Below are 21545 nucleotides of genomic sequence, written 5' to 3' on the forward strand. Positions count from 1 at the left end.
CAGGTCTGGAAAAGTATGGGGGGCTCTTACCAAGCAGATGACATTGAAGTGGGAACTTTAGAGGAAGATGGGATGGATCTGAACTAGCAGTTTGGGGGCAATAAGATATCTAGGTATCTTCAATAATAAGAGAGGACTATAGTTAACTTATTAATCTGTTTTAATTTGTTCATTTTCTGGTTTACTTACTTATTTTATTTTATTTTTTTTTATCAAAGTCTTGCTATGACACTCTAGCTGGTCTAGAACTCATGGCACCCTCCTGTCTTAGCCTCCTGTTAGGATGTGTGTGAGCCACCACATCCCATTTACTGATTATTAATGGATTAGCAGAGCTACTGAGTAAGTAGAGATTGCATCACTTGAAGTCACATGGTTTTTACATTGTTCAAGTGGGGCTCATTTAGTGAGCCCAAATCATCCAAGCACAAATCATGCAATTATATTAAATGAGTACTTTGACTATATTCTAAACATTCCCTTTGCATGTTTACCTTGATACCCACTTGCTTCATTTAGCTGGTCAAATGTTGAAGCTATGCCAGGCTCCTCTCTTGATCTCTGCTCCTGAAACCCAGTTTCTAGGTGGCAGTGTCTATGATCGGTACGACCGCTCTTCAGAAACAGATCACTGAGCTGCTCACTGGTCTCCACTGCATGGCAGCACAGTGGACACTCAACAAATATCTGCTGGCTAATGATATGTGGTCTCGATCTGGAACTTTCCCCGGGGGCGCATATGCTGGAGGCCTGGCCTTGGCTAGGAGTGCGACTGAGGGGTGATTGGATGATGAAGGGTCTGACCTGGCTGGTAGGTTAACCTCATGCGGATTCATAATAGAATGGATTATCAGGAGGTACTGAGGACCATGGGAGGAAGAGGGTTATTGGGATCTTTAAGGGTCTATCTTGTCCTTGGACTCTTCTCTTTTCTTCTTGTTGCTTCCTGTTTATCATGAACTGAGCTGTTTTGTTCCAGGACATGCTCCTCCCATGATGCTGAATCCTCTATATATTGTCACCACAATCACCATCCTCCCCACCATCATCATCACCATAAACATCATCTTCACCACCATCATTATCACCATACCACCACTGCCCTCACCCTTAACATTACCATCATCATCACCATCATCATCAATATCATTACCATCATCGCCATTACCCCTACCATCATCACCATTACCATCACCATCACTGTCATCATCATCACTATACCATCACCACCATCATCCTCAATATTACCATCATCATTATTCTCACCACTGTCATCATCACCACCATCATTGCCATTATCATCACCACCACAATCATTATCCCCAGTAGCACCATCATTGTCATCACCATTATCATCATCACCATCATTATCACCACCGTCACCCTCATCATTACCATTACCATCACCATCATCCTCACTATCACAATCATTTTCAACGTCACCACCATCACTGGGCTGGTTAGTTTTTGTTGTTGTTTGTTTTTTGTCAACTTAACACAAGTTAGGGTCATCTGGGAAGAAGAAGCCTCAGTTGAGAAAGTGTCATTATCAGGTTGTCCTGTAGGCAAATCTGTGATGCATTTACTTGGTTGATGATTGATGTGTGAAGGCCCACTGTGGGTGGGTGGTCCTGAGTTGTATAAAAAATCAAGCTGAGAATGCCATGGGGAAGCAAGCCAGTAAGCAGCACTCCTCCATGATGTCTGCTTCAAATCCTGCCTCTGGGTTCCTGCTTCGAGTTCCTGCCCTGACTTCCCTCCATGTAAAATGTAATAAGCCCTTTCTTCCCTAAGTTGACTTTGGCCAGTGGGTTTTTGTTTTGTTTTTATCACAGCAACAAAGACCAAACTAAGACAACCATGACTACCACCATCATTACCACCACCACAACCATCACCAACTTGAGAAAGTGGGTACTGGGACAGGAGGAAAGCTCTTGACTGCCAAATATCCTTGTATTCTTGTTTTCCTACCTCCTCCCCCCCATAAGTCCTTGGGTCCTTCGGGTTCAAAATCCTGCTGTTGGGCCCACAGCAGCATCTCAAGAGGGTGCCAAAGAGAACCACAGTACATCTTCAAGGAAGAAAGGAAAAAGTTTCTGCCAAGGCATTGCAGCTCTCTGGAAGGAGGTGGTATTGGATAAGATCCAGCCCCAGGCTGCCACCCACCTGCTCACTCACCCCCAGACCCCTCCCTGGAAGACACCTGGGTATAGAGGATGTGGAGTAGTTGGTCCAGTTGGTGGATGCTGGCAAAAGGGTGCAGGCTGTATTCACAAAACCCACTGATCCAAAAAACCATTACAGGGAAAGGATTTTTCAATCTCAGCAGAGGAGGGGAGGGGTAGAAATTAAAGGGAAAAAGGAGCAGAAATAAAAATAACAAGGCCATTAATCTTTCATCAAGTTAAAGGGATGAAAAGGAATCGCTTTAAGTATCATTCTTCCCTAGCACCACAAGCATGTTGCCCCCTGCTAACTTCAAAGGCTCTGAAAAGAAGTTGGTTAATATTGTTGGCACAGTCTCAGGCCGCGGTTTACTATTGCTTCAGCGAGATTTTTCTACACTTTTAAACAAAGAAAGCATGAGGGTCGGGCACTCATTGAGGGGAGACACGCAACGTAAAAGGTGCCTTTGTGTCCCGTGTGAGGCCTTCCAAGAACAGCTCTCTGCCAGCACACATTGGTGGCAGACAGTTTGTCACAGATTCGAACCATCATCAAGCTCACACACACACACACACACACACACACACACACACACACACACTGCTGCCTCGAAGGGGGAGGGGGAAAGGGAAGGAGGAGGGAAAAACATTGTTTTCTTAGCTCAGCAGGCCCCTTCTGTGGAGTCAGGCCTGGTCCCTTGCTCAGCATCTGGACTCCTGGTGGTCTCAGCTGAGATGCAGTTGGCCAGAAAGCAAGCGTAGCATTTTTTGCTCACAGTCAGTGTACCAGGAATCCCTCGCCTGTTATAAGCTTGAGTGATTGGATGTTCTTCAAGGTGGCTGCTATTTATACTGAAAACAAAGCTAATTGGTGGTGAGTGGTGGGCCTTTGTGGTTGGGCCAGGGCTCTGGGTAGGTGCAGCTGAGTGGGTGAGGTTGTACCACCTGCAATGCTAGGGTCTCTGAGCAAAATGAGAGCAAGAACAGATGTGCTTGCTCAGAGGATGAAGGACCTGTTCCGGAAAGATATTGTTGGAGTCCACCAGAGGGCTTACAGTAGGCAGTGTCCCTTGGTGGGTATTGTGACCATTGTCTCCCATGCCGGTGGAAGGTTGTTGTCACAAATGTCCAGCACAGTGGGTGTGCGCTGTGTCTCACCATGGTGTGTGTTTTGACCAGCATCCCACTACAGTAGAAGGTTGTACCAATGTCTGCCATTGTAGGTATGATTGCCTCTGCCACTCTGTGATGGTTATTGTTGCCAGTTTCTTTTGGGTAGTTGCTCGGAACTAGACAGGCAAGGAACAGGGGAAGCAGACAGAGAGGGCATCCAAGCTGATTTTGCAAAGCTGGAGGAGGTTTGGACTTGTGCTGTGTCAAATCACCTAGATCAAGATGTTAATGATCCCACTTCTCCTCAGCCACCCCACAGTACCTTGGAACTTAGAGTCTCTATCAACTTGCTTACTGCTTCCTTCCTTGCAATTTTCAGTCCAATGCTCCAACCTCAGACATGCCAAATCTAGACATTCCACTGCAGTCCTCCATAAGCTTCCATGATGCTCAGAATAGAGGTCTAAGTTTGCTATGGATGAGGAGACCCCATGACATTAACCTTCCACCCCTCCTAATCCCACCTCTTATTTGATCCCATGACCAGATCCTCTGAGCCACACAGATTCTTAAACCTACAGGCATTTCTGTAGGTTTTCTGCCTTTAGAATGTATCTTCACCCAGCCTTGAGAGTTTTAGAGCCAGAGTGACTCAGGTTTACTTGCTCTGTGTGTGTGATTCTGGAAAAGCTGCCCCTGACCAGAGGCTCCCTGTTTCTACCCTGTAAGGAATACAGATGTTCCCAGGGGAACACTGAGGGATACTTGAGACAGAATACAAGGACATGTTGGACATGCAGAGGGACTCATGAGCACAGCTCAGCTGGCATCATTTGTCTCAAGTAGCCATCAGTCTGTTGAGAACAATTGGGGGAGGTGGCTGGGAAGATCAATGTGATAATTAATATAGACTGCTACTTTCACAGGATCCAGAATCATCTTGAAAACAAATCTCTGGGTATGTCTAGGAGGAAGTTTCTAGATTGGGTTTACTGGGATAGGAAAATCTACTTCAATGTGAATAGCACCTGGGGCTCTGAGCTTATTAAAAAGGAGAAACTGAGTTTGTAACCAGCACCTCCCCTCCCCCCCTCCCCCGCTTCATGGCTGTGGATGCAGTGTGACCAGCTACCTCATGTTCCTGCTTTCATGACTTTCTTACCACAAGTGACTGCACACCCTCAAACTGTGAGCCACAATAAACCCTTCTTCCCTTAAATTGTTTCTGTCAGGCAATTTGTCACAGTAACGAGAAAAGAAGCTTTAGCTTAATTTAGCTTCCTCCAAAGGATTTACTGGAGGAAAAAAAAATGTAATTAAAAAAAATCCACATATGTAATCTTAAACAAAGCTTCATAACAGCTCAGTTCCTCAAGAGAATCACACAAAGGACCCCAGAGAAACAGAAACAAGTTTGAGAGAAATGGTGGCCAAATAGTGGTCAGTCAGCCCCACCTGCCAAGGCATGCCAAGCTTAGAGGTGTAGATCTGGAGCCTTCCATGGCTCTTTCCTGGATATCCCATCACTTGCTTACTGCTTTCTTCCTTGCAAATTTCAGTCTAATGCTCCAGCCTCAGACATGCCAAATCTAGACATTCCACTGCAGTCCTCCATAAGCTTCCATGATTCTCAGAATAGAGGTCTAAGTTTGCTATGGATAAGGAGACCCCATGACATTAGCCTTCCACCCCTCCTAATCCCACCTCTTATTTGATCCCATGACCAGATCCTCTGAGCCACACAGATTCTTAAACCTACAGGCATTTCTTGTATGGAGGATCTACTCCTATCCCTGGCTATCTGCATGTCTCCCTCATCTGCTTCCAGTGGTCCCCAAATGTATGAGTGAATGAATGGTTTTATCCACTGGTAGTTGAAACTTGGACTGTGCAATTTATGCTTTGAAAATATTTATTTATTTTATTCTTATTTACTTTATTTTACATGTGTAGGTGTTTTGCCAGCAGGTATGGCTGGTCACCATATGTATGCTGTACCAGTAGAGACCAGAAGAGGGCATCTGATCCTCTTGAACTGGAGTTACAGATGACTGTCAGCCACGTTGTGGGTGTTGGGAAATGAACCTCGGTCCTCTGCAAGAACAACAAATGCTTTTAATTGCTGAGTCAACTCTACAGTCTGCAATTGTTTTTTTTTTTTTAAGTTATAATTTTAAGAGTAAGGATTAAAATAGTAAGTCCTTTGAGAATCAATAAATATTTGGTGTCATTAAGCACCAAAACCAAAAACAAACAGGAAAAGCAAGGCAGGTTGAGCTGGGCATGGTGGCAAATGTTTATGATCACAGCATACCTGAAAGGCTGAGGCGGGAGGATTGTAAGTTCCAGACATGCCTGGGCTACATAGTATGACCCAAACTTAAAGATGTGTAGGGTAGTGCAAGAGATTGTAACCCACCACAGCAGATTTGGTAGAGGGGAGTGGGCTGTGTGGCACAGGGCACAGTCACGGAAAAGAACAGAGCAGATGCATGCTGCTGACTCAGCCTTATGTCTAGGAAGCTATGGTTCTACTTTCCCTGTAGTGTTGAGGAGACAGGAAGTGCTCGTGAGGCTCTGTCTCTGTCCACTCCACAGAGTAGTATCTGCCTGTTTCTTGCTGGAGCCTGCCCACCTCAGGGTCTTTTTGTTAAAGCAGCTGCTCCTCCCACTAAATGGTCAATGCAATCAGCTGCAGAGCTGGGTGGCCCCACTCAGTAAAAACTGATGAACATTCAATTAAACAATTCTGAGCGTGGACTGTCGACCAAGAACACTTTTTTTTTTTTTTTTTTTTTTTTTTGAGCAAGGGGAGTTGATTTGTAGTCACTGGCTGAGCAGAAGGCAATAAAGTGAAAGGCCACATTTCACATAGTACTGGATTTCACATGAATTTTTTAAAATAAAAGTATATACTATGCTTCAAAATACATATATTTTTATCGGTGTGCATGTGTGTATGTGTGAGTTTGCATGTGCATGCAGGTTAGATGCCCTCGAAGGCCAGAAGAGGGCATCAGATCTCCTGGAACTGGAGTTACAGGAGGCAACTGGAGTTGTAGGCGGCTGGGAGCCGCCTGATGTAGGTGCTGGGAGCCGAACTAGGGGGTACTCCGCAAGATCAGCAAGTGCTCTTAACAACTGAGCCACCTCTCCAGCCCCCTATCCTGTTTGTTTGTTGTTGGTTTTTTTGTTTTTTTTTTTTTTTTAAGAAAGGAGATTTTATTAAAAAGAAAAACAAGAAAATGAAACTGGGATCAGGGCATAGGGTTAGTGCATCCGGGCCTTCAGTGTCCTGGTGGTGATCTTGTCTTTTTCAATGATGTGGACGATGATGCCCATGCTGACATGGCATCCCGGTGCACAGCATTCAGCATGGCCTGGGAAATGGTTTCAGACAGGTGTTCTGGATCCTTGTTGGGCTCCCGGAGAGACTCACACCTCCCATACATTTGTTCGGAGTGGGTGCAGCTGATTACAAAGGTATCAGTCCCCATGGGGCAGCCAGTGAGGTCTAGAGAACAAAGGAAGGGCTTAAAGGTGTTCAGGTCCAACCCAGCGACGACAGGCTCTGTGTCGTAGGGACCAAACCGTTTCTCATATAAGAAGTTGGCCACCATGCTCATGGGGGTGTAAGGCTTGATTGGCCGACTTTCCTTCAGCTCATACAGGTTCAGCTGGAAAGTGAGGCCCTGGACAACAGTCTGGACATCAGTGGCCATCCTGGCCAGGCCTATGTAGAGCCTGTCACCCATGGGAAAGCTCTTCTGGAAGTCTGTGGTCACCATCTGGGCCTGGTTCCTGAAACACCTTTCTGCAGCAATGTCCACGCAGTTCTTTCCCTACATGGCCATGACAGCCCCTCCATTATAGGACAAAATAGACGTGATTGAGCCGTAGCAGGACTCCGATCGCCACTGTGGTGCCTGCAAACCCCCTCAGGATCTCTCTGGGACAACACTCTCATTGAACCCCCCATACTGTATTTTGACAGTGTTCTTCCCACTCCTTCCCCTCCTCACTCTTCCTGTCCCCTTCATTCAGCTAGTGTTTCTCAACCTATGGGTCACAACCCCTTTGCGGGTCACACATCAGATATTTACATTATGATTATAACAACAGCAGCAAAATTACAGTTATGAAGTGGCAATGAATTAATTTCATGATGGGGGGGCGTGTCACCACAAGATGAGGAGCTGTTAAGGGCTGCAGCGTTAGGAAGGTTGAAGACCACAGTTCTAGAGGCTTTCTCTTCTACTTCTGTGTTAGATATACATCTATGCTTGTAGGTAGCTATTAATACACATAATATATGATTCATAAATGAGAGAAAACATAGGATATTTGTCTTTCTGAGACTCACTTAATTCACTTAATATAATAATCTCTAGTTGCATCTATTTGCCTGCAAATACTATGACTTCATTTTTCTTTATGGAGTAAAAGTCCATTGGAACATAAACCACATTTTCTTTACCCATTCTTCTGTTGAGTCATAAAGTATTATTGTGAGTTATATTTCAATAAGGATTAATAGTAAAGCTTTTAAAAAGACAGCCTAGTAAGAATTTTAGCACAACTTTCACTTGGCCTCATTTCTTGATTGGTCTAACATTTTGCATAGGAAAGACCCTTAGCAGACAGAATAAAGAAAACCCTTGATTACCCTGAGATTTGCTTAATTATATATTTCTCCCACTATCATCCTCAGCCTGGTTCCTAATTTCAGAAGTTTTTGGTTTTTTTTTCTCCTCACAAATATTTAGATTCCCAGATTGCCACATCTCTTCATTCTCTGGTCTGGATACAATATTCTAGTATGGTGTCTTAGCCTTGAATTTGCAGTGATCCTCCTGTCTCAGCTGCCTGAGTCCTCGGATTATAGGAGTGTACCGCCGAGAACCCAGTTTAACGTTACTCTTAGAAAGATCTGGCTTGCTCCCTAAATGCCCAACTAGCTAGCAGTCAGCAAAGGCTGGTAGGAACAGATGATTCTGGAGTTTCATAGTCACCCAGAAGACGTTATACATTAAAACAAGGCACCATAGAACATAAAAGGGGAGCCTCTTCGTGAGGCTGGGAAGATTCACTGAGGAAATTCCAAGGTGTTAGCTGAGGAAAAAGTATGAATGAGCCAGATGAAACATGAACATGGCCTAGCCTGCTCCAGGAAGAAGATGCAGGGTTGTAAAAACTGTGCACGAGACAAGAGCAAGTGTCGGAGCCCATGACATGAGGTGTCCTAAGTTTGCACAAGCACTGCACGGGCCGCCTGGGAGGAGCTGACAGACCACTTTCAAGAATCCATCTTTGGTTGCCAAGAACACAACAGCATGGGCTGAGGAGTAGTAAAGACAAGAAATTCATGATGACGCGCAGGGTTAGAGGTCAAGGGCTACAGGTGGAGTCCTAAGGTTAACATGGAAAAGGACAGCATGGGTGTGTGTTCTTGTCTCTCTCGATTTAAAGCCACCAGGATTCAAGCTAGTGACCTTATCTAGTCCTGGTCGCCTCCCTAAGGCCCAACCTCTACACGCTATAGTTGGATTAAGTGTCCACCCTCTTAAGAGTTTGGAAGTGGGGATTTAATTTGAACAGGTGAACCCTTGGGGATATTTGGGCCACACCAAACCCAAGCAGCAGACTGGGAAGCATGAGGAGGGAGAAGAGGGAGAGAAGATTTGGGTTCCTTCTAGCTGGCCGGGGTGGTGGTGGGGTAAGATGAGAGATGATGCACACACCTGTCTATTTGAGTGTAGGTACGAGACATATCTGCACAAGAGAGTGGTACCCACTGTGCAAGACCATCTGGCAGGCCGAACAACCTCTGTTTAAGGGTACTCGTCTGTACTCGCTTGTAAAAGATTATCCCAGAGGGCTTTGTAGACGGATATCCCATCCGGTGAGGGAGGAGGAGATCTCGCCCGAGTGTCCAGCTACTCCCTACCACCTGTTGTGTGTATCCCTCAGTGAACTTGGCCTCTCTAAAAAGCTAGAGTAGCAGTTCTCAACCTGTGTGTCGCCACCCCTTTGGGAGCCGGACAACCCTTTCATAGGCGTCACATATCAGAGATTGACGTTGTGATTCCTAACAGTAGGAAAATTACAGTTATAAAGTAGCAACGAGATAATTTTATGGTTGGGGGTTACCACACCATAACTGTCTTAAAGGGTCTCAGCACTGGGAAGATTGAGAACCGCTGGGCTAGGGAATATATAGGCTGGGGAAGATTAGGGGAATGAGACTCCGTCTATGCAGCTGTGGAGAAACCATCAGCCCTGCTGGGTAAAGACTTCTGAGTGTGACCTTTTGGGGGAGGTTCCCTCACCCGCCTGTAAGTAGCCTTGTGTAGGCTCTGTGAGGAAGCCCAGTAAACTAACTCTGGTGGAATTGCACCTGTTTGTCGTTGGGACCGTAGGCAGAGATGTAAGTGTTGCTCACATCATCTCTCCGTGGGGAGGAATTTTAGCAACAGTACTATCTGCAATAGGCCCATGGCTATCAGACGCAGGTCCAGGGCTAGATCTGGGTTGGACCTACTTGACACACAGCATGGAAGTTAGTGCTTCCTGAGAATGACCCATGAGCTAGCCCATCCCAGGCTAAGCTTGCAAATTGGATTCTGCTCCAGTGGACCATAAGGGGAAAGCCCAGATGATCCTGATTTGTCCTAACATCTCAATAATTTCAAGGGGATTCTCCTACAGTTCATGAGAATCTAAGCGTCTCATCTGATGTGGCCGTACTGTCCATCACTGGCCTACTTATAATCTTTTGCTTTGACCTTATTATGTCTGTCTGTCTATCTATCTATCTATCTATCTATCTATCTATCTATCTATCTATCACCCACTCATTTTTTTTTAATGTATGGCAGTATCATGGCATGCTTGTGGAGGTCAGAGGACAGCTTGCAGGAATTGTTTCTGGCCCTCCACTATGTGGGGCACAGGAATCGAACTCAGGCCAACAGGCTTAATGGCAGGTGCCTTTGCTTGCTGAGTTCTCTGACCAGCCTGGATATAGACTTATTTGTTTTTCCTAACTCTTTTTTATTTATGCTTTTCTCTTGGAGCATGGGGCCCAGAAATTGAGCCTGAGCCCTTCGAAATTGTTCCAGGCAGTGGGATCACCACCTTCCATCTAAAAGTCTCGGCTTTGTTGTTGTCTGGGGAAGCACAGTGCTGATGTGTGCACGATCAGGATGGTAGATACTAGGCCCTCAAACCTTGCACTGTGTTTCCTCTGCCCTCAATGCGGTGTCCACTTGGCAAACTCCCTAGGTACAAGGCCCACGATCTTCAGACTGAAGACCTCTCCGCCCCGACTTTCTGTCCACAAAACACCGGCTACAGCACAGAGGCAGTTAAAAAAAAAAAAGACCTAATGAGTGTGGCAAGCCACGTGGATGCATGGCCATTTTTCATCTGAAGCATAGGATGCTACACAGCTCTGTCGCAAGGCTTGTTTCAAAACCACAAACTCATATCCAGACCTGTCATTCTAGTCACTCAGGAGGCTGAGGCGAGGGGATGATAAAGCCCACTGGGGGCCACAGAGTAAGTTCAAGACTAGCCTGGGCAGCCTAGTGAGCCACAGCCCAATCTGAAAATAAAAAGCACAAAGGGGGCTCCAGTAGGGTGCTTGCGGCAGTAGGAGGGTGCTGGGTTCAGCCCACAGCGTGGCAGAAACAAGCAAACAAAAAGTCACAGCAAGCATAGCAAGATGGCTCAGCGGGAGGAGGGGCTTGCTGCCAAATCTTGAGGACCTGAGGGTTTTTTAAAGAGTTTACTTTATTGTTTTCAATTATGTATATATGCCGGAGGGTGTGTGTAGAAGGGTAAGGGTGCTTGTTAACGCCAGAGGTGTTAGATCCCCTGGAGCTACCGTGAGAAGTGGCTGGGAGCTAGCAGCTCGGTTTGGGTGCTGGGAATTGAACCCGGGTCTAAGTGATTCTAACTGCTGAACCATCTCGGTAGCCCCAAGATGTCCTGAGTTTGCCCTGAGGGACTGCCGTGGAAGTACCCTGAAAGGTGACCCCTGGCTTCCTCACACGTGCCATGCATGTGCACATGTTCATGCCAATGCATACACACACACACACACACACCACATAGACACAACTTAAAGTTTAAACAGAAATCTTGTTTAAATACAATTGTCATAAACTGGGCACAGTGGTGCACACCGATCATCCCAGCACTCAGAGAGGTAGAGGTGGGTGGATCTCTGGGTTAGAGCCTGGGACAGCCAAGGCTACACAGAGAAACCCTGTCTCAGAAAAAAATGCAACCTATATAGTGGGGAGTATAAATTTGAACTCACTACTAGGCTCATGGGCCGCTTCATCTACAGTGAGGGCCAGGGGCCATGGAAAGCTGCAGATGATTCGGCAAGCAAAACAAACGCGTGTCTGTGTGTGTGTGTGTGTGTGTGTGTGTGTGTGTGTGTGTGTGTGCGCCTCTGCAAGCCTCAGGCATCCACCAGAGCCCTAAGTCACAGATTTCTACAGCCACAGCACATGCTTGAAGGCTCACTTTCCTTCCAAATCCCCACTCTTCGGCCACTCCTGGTCACTTACAGACCACCATTTTCCCCAGGTCCACTACAAAACACCTCAGGCTTTCTTCAAGGTCAAGTGACGACGAATTCATTGTAGTACCTCATGTACCTCCTCACCTCTGCCAAGTTTCGTAGGTCCTGCTTCTGCGATTCCTAATAGCTGGCATTTCTAACCTCCCCGTAACACATGAACTTTGTAAGAAGGTAACACCAGGCCTCCACCAAATTGGGGAGAGAGGCCCCAGAGCCATGTAAACACGAACGAGGCTATATTTACTGTGGAGTAAAATGTTCGGAAACAATAATAAATCTTCAGTCTTTTTTTTTTTTATGATTTTTTTTTTTTTTTTGTTTGTGGGGGGGGGGCGGGTTACCTGCACATATATGCAGCACAACATGCAATGTCCACAGAGGCCAGAAGAGGGCGTGTGAGCCCCTGGAAACGGAGTCACAGAGGGTTATGAGACACTATGGGAATTACAAACAGAACCTGGGTCCTCCACAAAAGCAGCAAGTGCTCTTAACCACCAAGCCATCTCTCCACACCTCTGTTGCGTTTTATTCTGTTTTTCTTTGAGACAGGTTTTCATGTAGCCCAGGCTAGCCCCAGACTCACTATGTAGCTGATGCTGAGGCTGACCCTCCTTCTACCCCTAGAGTTCTGGTATTACAAGCATGCTCTGCTGCATTTGTTTGTGCTGGGTACAAAACCCAGGGCCTTCCGTGCATGGGGCAAGCACGCTCCCAACTCAGCACAGCTGCAACTCTTAAGCGGCGTTGTTTAAGAAGCTATTTGCAAATCATCATCAGAGTCAGCATGGCTCTGGGGAAATGAGCCCTGTCGCCCTTCTAAACTTGGCAAGGCCAAGATCCTCTACTCCAGGCTGCCCTTACCGCACCAGGCTCCCCTCCAGGTCAAGTTAAGCTCATTACAGCTGGCCCGCGTCAGAACTGTCTGCTCTTGCCAGGAAGCTGTTGGGGTTGAGAGAGCTAGAAGGTGGCATACAGAGCTTCCGGAGCACCGTTTCAAGATGGGACAGGACTTTAGATATACCCTTCACCAGATGCTGGGGACAGTTGCCCCCCACCCCCCACAGCTTTCTCACTCCCTGGCAGAGCAAACAGCGACACCAGAAACCAGAAACAAGACCTATACAATGTAGCAGAGATGAGGAGGGGCAGAAGGTACTACAGTGAACATGACACTTGACCTTGAAGAAATCCTGAGGAAGCTTTACAAGATGGACCTTGGAAAATTTCACCCAGACCCTCTGAACAGTTCAGGCATCTTGTCCTCTATGTGGTGCTGGCTACAACTTTACGGAACCCTTGAAGCTCACGAGACCTTTCATTTTTCAGACAGGATGAAGTATCCATGCTCTCCTGACATGGCTCCTAAAGATGAAACCTAAAACACTCTTAAAACCTGCCTACCCACCCCCTACTCCCCCAAACTCATGTCAGGCCTGAAGTCAGCTTCGACTTCTCTGATTAATTCTAAGCTTGGACCATCTGCGGCAGTTACATCTGTATTTAATTTGTTCAGAAGCGCAACGCTTGTAAGGCACCTTGTATCACCATCTCGACAAACCCATTCGTGCAGTTGGGTGATTTATTAATGAATTTAGCTCTCTGCCTGTTTATCTCAGGGAAAGCTCTAGCTTGCATTATTTATGCATTTGTTTGCGTGCTGCGTTGGAGGAGGCAACACACAAGCACAAGCAGGAAACACACCCATGAGCATACAGCCCAGGAGCTGACAGGATTATGTTGTTCAGATTTTCTAGGACACCTACCAGTTCAAGGGTTATGAGCCCGGGTGACGAATGGTCACACGACTTCCCGGTCATTCTCAGAGATGAGCCGTTTGGACTTGCAGTGATGTTTGGCAATGCCAGGGTACAACATTGCCTGCTGCAGTTCGGGCAGGAGTGGAGATGGGGCTCCAGGCATGTGGTAGGCGGAGGTCAGGACAGTGGGCACAAAGAATCACCCACTCTAAATGCCATAGTTCTGGGGTGAAGCAGGTATGGCTTATGTTAGCTTTTTTACTTTGCTTTGTTTTCAGGTTTGCTTCTTAACCCACTGCCACTAACATTCCTCAAACCACATACCCCCGGGTTTCCTTCCACGTGGAAGTTTCAAGGTGCCCCACAAGCCAGAGATCCATGTCCCTTTGTGGTCCCTGGCACCTGTCAGTGGGCAGGACACATAGCATGCCTCTGTCAGGATGTGATAACCAAGGCCACCTATTACACCGCCAGCCAGCCCTGCTTGCTTTTGTTCAAAACAGCCTCAGCTTTCTGAAACACAGGTTAGAACAGGGCTACAGTGTCCTTTGGGAGCACAGCACTGTGGTTCTCTGGACCCGAATTGGATAATGCAGATTCTAGACATTGTCATTTGGGGGACAAACATTGAAATGAGCTGTCCCCCTCCTTACCCTTAAGGTAACCTCAGTAAAAGACAACTTATTAAAATAAGCAGAAAGCTTGCTGGAGCTGTTCAAGTTGGGCCAGCCCACCACTCTGAATAAAAGACATCGACAGTATGTCACGGAGAGGGTCAAAGGTGTTTCAACTTCATTAAAGAGCCTGGAGAAGGGTGGATCACTTTTTATCTGCGATTCAGGAAGATCATTCTTTTTTTCCTTCAGGGCTGGTATTTGTTTTACATCAATGGAGAACAAAGCCGGTTCCCTTTACAACATGCATGGCAGGGCCGCAGTCTGGGGCTGACCTTCCACAACTCTGCGCTGGACAGAGACATGACTGTGATAGAGGGAAAGGGGGTATGTGTGAAACAGATCCCTTTAATCAGCTTAAAAAAAAAAAAAACCCACAGTGAACAGTCACTTCTCTTATTGAAAAGTTTTAACTTCACCTTCATCAATTTATAATCAGAGTTCCTCTGGTATGTTTGATTCCCGACAAACAAGGATAAAAGTCTGGTGCCCCCATTGCTAATGAGATGATAAAACAGCAGGAATCGAGTTTTTAATTACTACAGACGAGGCACTGGAGAGGTACGGGTGATATTTTCTGTTGCATGTCTGAGTTGTAACTTCGGGCTCATGACAGTCCTGCTGAGCATTGGAGCCTTTGAAGATCACTCATTTTTTGTCTCCGGAGAACATACAAAAATTTCTGAGCTTGTGTCCTGGGGGGCTGGCAATTATTGGCGTAACCTGGCCCAGGTTCACCTCTCCCAGCCTCACTGCGCGGTACGGATCTGGTTTCCTGACGCCATTCGGACGAGAGGGAAATTGGACGTTTCAGGATGTCTGTGAACTCCCCTGTTCTGCCGGTGCCGGCCTTCCCGCTGTCCATGAATAATAAAACGCTTCATTGAATTGGGAGCTTTCTAGTGTACACTTCTCCATTTCTTTTCAAAGTCACGCTTGAAGTTTTGTTTTTAATCCTGATTTTTATGCACACTCATAGGTATGTATCATACATATCACCCCCACGCCGTTCAAAAATGTCTCTCGAGCTATTTCCTCCGTTACTGCCGAGAGTTGGTAGATAAAATTCTTGCAAAGGTGCTGTCTTAGGTCAAATACAGAGGTCATGTGTTCTTAGCCTGTTCTAATGGAAACTGGAGTAGATGCCATTATCCTTATAGACAGCTCCCCTCCCCCCACCACACACACACCTCATTGGCTGGCCAAGAACACTCAGCAAGTAAGGTTCCCTGTATAGTCATGTTTTAGCGATGAAAACCTGAGCACAGAATGAGTCACCTGTGTTAGTCAACCGTCACTGTGACGAAATACCTGAGGATGATAAACCAAAAAGGAAGGTTTTATTTCAGCTCATGGTTTCAGAGATTTCCCTCCATGGTTTATTCATTGGCTCCCTGTTTCTGGGCAGTGGTAAGAGAGACCATGACGGAGGGTAGATTGTGGTGGGACAGAGCTGTTCCTCTCCAGGCAGACAGGGAGATGCAGGAAGGGGACTGGGATAAGCTATCCCCTTCACCACCCACCCTCCAACTTCATGCAAAGCCGGACTCCTACAGTTTCCACCCAACGGTTACACAGCTACAGCCCTGTCAATGGCTTATTCCACTGATGATCAGAGCCTCCCTGGTCCCCTCACTTCCCACCTCTGAACACAGAAGCCCCTGGAGACTGGGTCTTCAAGCATAAGCTGTTGGGAGAAGATTTTAAATCCAAACCATAATTTTATGGCTCTATAATTTGTGGGCAGTCACCACACTGGTCCAAATCCAGCTACCCAACTAATCAGCCAGCTTGGCACAGCTTTGAACCCTCAATTCCCTTCTAAATTTTAGAGTGAGGTTCCCCTCTGCATCAGAGGCACAAGTATAGACCGAGTCTAAGAAGTGGTTTAAAACTCTAAGACTTCAGATCCAAAACTTGACAATGGACTCATCTTTCCACAAATGGCAAAGGCCAATAGAACCTGCCTTACCCATGTCCCCCTCCTCACAGAATCCTAGCTTGTTAGATATTTCTGTCTTTACCAAATATGGTCTGAATGAGACTGTTTTCCATAGGCTTATGTATTGGAGCATTTGATCTCCAGTTGGTGGTACTGTTTGGGGAGGCTTAGGAAGTATGGTCTTATTGAAATATGTCACTGCTGTAAGCTTTAGAGTTTTTAACTTTGGGTTTAGGTTTAGGATGTGAGCTGCCAGCCTGCCGCTGCAGTTACCACTCCTGCCTGCCACTATGGCTCCCAGATATGACGGTGATGCACTCTTATCACTCTGGAATTGTAAGACTAAATAAACCCTTTATCCTGTAAGTTGCCTTGGTCCTGGTGTCTTATTTCATTAGAAGGAAAGTAAGGAAACAGCAAAGTAGAATTTCTGGTCTTTAACAGATGACATGTGCAGCTGTGTTCTTGACATCGGGAGTTGGGAATATTCTAATGGTGGCTGAAGAATCCATTGCTTCCATGAGTCAGTAGGGACAATCTAAACCCCAGTGCTGACTGAGGCATTCTGGCTCCTGGGATCTGGTGGGCACAGCTGGCACGCTCTGTGGAAGACCCATGGTTCTACCAAGCTCTGGGCAACAAGGGAACCACCCATTAGGAAGTCCTCACAGAGGCCTGACCAACCTCTCCAGGAGGTGGCCAGCTTGCCTGGGCTATGTTTCCTTGTATGGCAGCAGTCTTTAGGCCTCATTAGATGCAGGGCCCGGAAGGAAATGAGTCAGTGTGACCTTGACCGTCCTGCATTCTTGCAGTAGGGCCTTTGCCATGGAAAGCTTTATTACAACCGGGGTTCAGTTGACATCTCAGTGCATCCTCTGTGTCTTGGAAACCACAGAAAGATTGTTGTTGACAGAGAGGGAAACTGAGGTTCACATTTCACAACTGCCTGGCTAGAGGTCCAACAGCTGCTAAGAGCTAGACAGAAGTTCTGGCTTTTCTCTGGTCTCTTTCATGCCTTGACTCACGAAGTCAATAGCCCCCTAGATACAATATTTGAAAGTCACCTATGCTATGGATAGCCGGTGCCAAAAGATATTTATGGGCTGGGGCTATGGCTAAGTCACTAAAGGGCTTGCAATGCAAGTGTGAGGGCCTGAGTTAGGATTCCTAGTACCTAGATAAAAAGCCAGGCATGACCGAGAACACCCATAATTTTAGTCCTAGGAGGCAGAGGAGGGTAGATTCCCGAGGCTAGCCTACCTAAACCGATGAGCTCCAGGCAGAGGGCTGGTTAGATGGCTCAGGAGACACCGGTGATTGTTACCAAGGGCTGGCAACCTGAGTTCTAGTCCCAGAACCCACATGGTAGAAGGCAAGAAGAACTGACTTTTGAAATTATCCTCAGACCTTCTCACATGCTGTGGCTCAGGCACACACACAAACATGCATGTAGACACCACATACAAAAATAATTTTAAGGACATTTAATCTGCATGGAGATGATTGCAAAATACTGTTAAAAAAAAAAAAAAAGCCATGGGAAGCAACCTGGACACACACAGGCATGATTTAAAGTCTTTATAGATTGGGTAAAATGTGGGAGGGGGCACCAAGAGACTGTGGCTCTTCAGCTGTTGAAGCAATGTGTCTTGACATTTCTTTACAGATCTACTACTTAAGGGTGCAGTGCCTGGTGGCATACCTGTAACCCCAGTCCTTGGGAAGAGGATGTGGGAGGGTCAGAAGTACAAGGTCATCTTCAGCTATTTAGTAAGATCAAGTTCAGCCTGAGGTACCTGAGACCCTGTCTCAGCAAACAAAAACCTGAGGTGATCATTTCATCTCCCCACTCCACCCCTTTTAATTAGTATCTTTATTTATTTAAAAATTTTCACACAATGTGTTGGTCATATCCACTCCTCTTCCCCTGTTCCCCAGATCCATCCTCCTCCACTCTTACCTTTTTCCTCCTCCTCTTGCACCTTCTATGCATCTTCTTCCTCTTCCCTTCTTCATAGTTTGTGCTGCCCAACTGCTATTGGGAGTTGGACCTTCCTTGGAGTGTGTTTGAACTGCCAGGAATCGCACCATTGAACTGACTCTCTCCTTCCCAGCAGCTATCAGCTGCCGATAGCTCCTCAGCTGGGAGCAGGACTTCCTGCCTCCCTCTCCCCTCCATGATGAGATTTTTATCTGGCTTGAGCTTTGCAAGGTCTTGTGTGTGCTGTCATAACCGACGTAAGGTCATACATGGAACTGCCTTTTTACCCAGAAAAACAGCTCCCTTGTAGTTATCCGCGGCCTCTGCCTCTTATAATCTTCCACAAAGATCCCCGAGTCTTGAAGGGGGTGGTGTGGTTTGCACATCCCATTTAGAGCAGGGTCTTCTCTAGTCTCTTACGCTCCTCACATTGACCAGCTGAGGATCTCTGTGTTAACTGTCATCTACTACAAGAAGGTTCTCAGAAAGGGGCTGAAGGACGAACTAATCTTTGGGTGGAGCAGAGTCATTAGAAGCCATTTTAGTAGCATGTCCATTTAGCAGGGTTATAGTAGTGCCTTCTCCATTTCCCGATTCTTAATAAAAACACAAGGAAATAAAATGTCATATAGATTCTCAGTTATACTCAGCTGTGGTCAAGTCACAATTCTCAAAAAGAGAAAAACATACAGGATAATCTGTTCTTTCTGCTTTCTTTTTAACTAGTAGGACTTTTCAGAGCAGCTTTCATTTAGAGAGAAATTAAACAGAAAGTACAGAGAGGTACAATATTCCCTGTGGCCCTGTCTGCACACACCCAGCCTCCTCAACTCTCAATATCCACAAATAACATGACTCTGGCAACAGTACTTTTTAGCCAAACACTCCTGCTCGAGGCCCCCCTACTCGTGCTGTGGGTTTGGATGTGTTCAATGTCGTTTACCCCCTGCCACCGCATCATACACAGAGGTTTCAGGGCCTTGAAATCCCTCTCTGCTCCCTCATCCATCTTTCCCTCCTCCAACCCCTGGCAACCCGGCATCGTTCTCTGCTCCCATAGTTTTGCTACTCTGGAATACTGTGGAATTTTCAGAGTGGCTTCTTTCACTTGGTAATGGCCATATAAGCTTCTCCCGGGTCTGTGTAGGGCTGTGTGACTCTCTCCACAGCGTGACAGTACTGTCTGGTTGTGACACAGTCTTTTCATCTATTCACTCATTTCAGGACAAGTCAGTGCCATCAGGTCTGGGCCATCATGAAGAGAGTTGCTTTTAAATCCTTTGGGTAAACACCAAGAAATGTGTCCTGGTTGGTTTCTGTCAATTTGACACAAACTAGAGTCACCTGGGAAGAGGTGGCCTCAGCTGGGAACGGCCTCCATCAGGTTAGCCTGTGGGCAAATCTGTGGGGACATTTTCTTGATTGTTTACTGATGGAGGAGGGCTCAGCCCACTGTGGGCCGTGCTAACCCCTGGCAGCTGATTCTGGGTAGTATAACAAAGCAGACGGAACAAGGCAAGGGGAAGAAGCCAGTAAGCAGTGACTCTCCATGGCCTCCATTTCAGTTTCTGCCTCCCAGTTCCAGCTTGAATCCTATCTTGAATCTTCTCCCTGTTGGACCATGTCATGGAAGTGAAAGTCAAAGAAATCCTTGCCTCCCTCAGGTTGATCTTGGTCAGTAGTTTTTCACGGTGATAGAAAGCTGGCTAGAACCAACATGGTTCTTTAAGCCTGTGGTCAGAGCATGTTGAGTTTTGCAAGAGTCTCTTCCACAGTAGCTGTAGCAGCTTCCATCCTTACCACAATGGGTAAGTTCGTCTTCTTTCTGAGGCCTCCCTAGCACCTGCTGTGATTGGTGTTCTCTATTTAGGGTGTTTTTAATAGCTGCACAGAAGTATTTCATGGTTGTTTTAATTTGCAATTCCCAGGGCTGGAGAGTTAGCTCCATGATTGATTAAGAATGCCTGCTGCTCTTTCAGGGAACCAGTGTTCAAGTCCTAGCCAGTCTTGTTGGGTAGCTCACAAATCTTGTAACTCCAGCTCCAGGAGATCTTTGCATGCCTTCAGCTTTCCCAGGTACCTGTACATATGTGTGCATGCACAGAAATACACATACACATAAAAATCGATGATAATAATAATAATAATAATAATAATAATAATAATAATAATGAATTTTATTTACAGTTCCCTAATGATTTAATGTTGAATGGCTATTCCTGATGACCTTGCCTTTTCTAAGCGAATTTAAATAGTTGCATCTTAGACTAGTCAAAGGCTTGGGAACAGACCTAATGGAACTCCTGATTTTCTCATGCCTGAGATTGTGGGATGGGCCATTCCTCTCCTCTCTGACTCAGATAGACCACTCCAGTCTTTCATTTGCTGCAGAAAATGAAGCTTCGGCTTGGATAACACACTTTCCTCTAGATGAAAGGGACTTGGGACCAAAGCTTAGTGGATACCATTGTAACTCTTTGAGCAGAAAAAGTATGCATCGCTAAAATATTAATTCTCTTGTGTCAACATTCAAAAAAAAAGACAATATAACCCTAACCCCCTAAATCTTCTACATAGAAGAAAGGGGTTAAGGCAAGGACAAACGAAATCTTGGCTTTCTTTATGGACAAGCATCAGGGGTTTGCACAACGGTGGCAGGTTCCGAAAGGCAAATTGTTCAATGGATTCAAAACAGAATTAAATCATGTAGTTAGCAAAAGATCTGACTGATGTCCCGAGTGGTCCTATGCCCTGGCACCAGGAGATAAAGACACTTGGCTAGCCATTTGTGGTGGTGTTAACACATTTGTCCTGTGTGTCCCTGCCCAAAGACCAGTCACACCCTGGGAAGTCCTGTGCCATTCCCCTGCTATGTTAAAAATGTGTGCCTATTTTCCCAAGCATGCTTCGATTAAAGAGAGCACATCTGTTTTAAGTCCCCCTTTTATGAAAATTACTGTGCTTCCTCTGCATGCTTATCTTTTAATTTTGAAATTCTTTGTAGCAATAACTCAAGATAATAACCAACCATATTTCTGGCTCCTTTAAAAAATAAAAGATGGGGGATGGGAGGGAAAAAGAAAGAGGCAATGTGTCATTTTTGAGCTTTGAACTCCGGGTTCTGATCCTCCCCCTTTGGGCTCAGGGCCTCTTCATTTGCGTTTAGAATGGAGAAGCCCCCTGGATTATGCTGCCAGCCTCCAGGCCGCCGCAGACAAGCCCAGCTTGAGACTTGGGACTATTCATCACGCCCCCGGCAGGGGGGAGCCCTCCTCTCTTTCCCCAGCTCATCAGAGCAGCCCAGCTTCCTTTTC

At 46.2% G+C, this 21545-nt stretch overlaps 1 protein-coding gene across 1 annotated transcript; it reads right to left on the reverse strand.

Annotated features, from left to right (window-relative positions):
- Positions 1-6568: 6568 nt before the first annotated feature.
- Positions 6569-7069, reverse strand: LOC129676165 (proteasome subunit beta type-3-like). Its single transcript, XM_055606523.1, has one exon. The coding sequence runs from the start codon at positions 7067-7069 to the stop codon at positions 6569-6571; it is 501 nt and encodes a 166-aa protein (XP_055462498.1).
- Between the last annotated feature and the right edge of the window lie 14476 nt (positions 7070-21545).

Source organism: Psammomys obesus, unplaced genomic scaffold, assembly GCF_907164565.1.
Source record: "Psammomys obesus unplaced genomic scaffold, mPsaObe1.curated_primary_1811, whole genome shotgun sequence".
Lineage (NCBI taxonomy): Eukaryota > Metazoa > Chordata > Mammalia > Rodentia > Muridae > Psammomys > Psammomys obesus.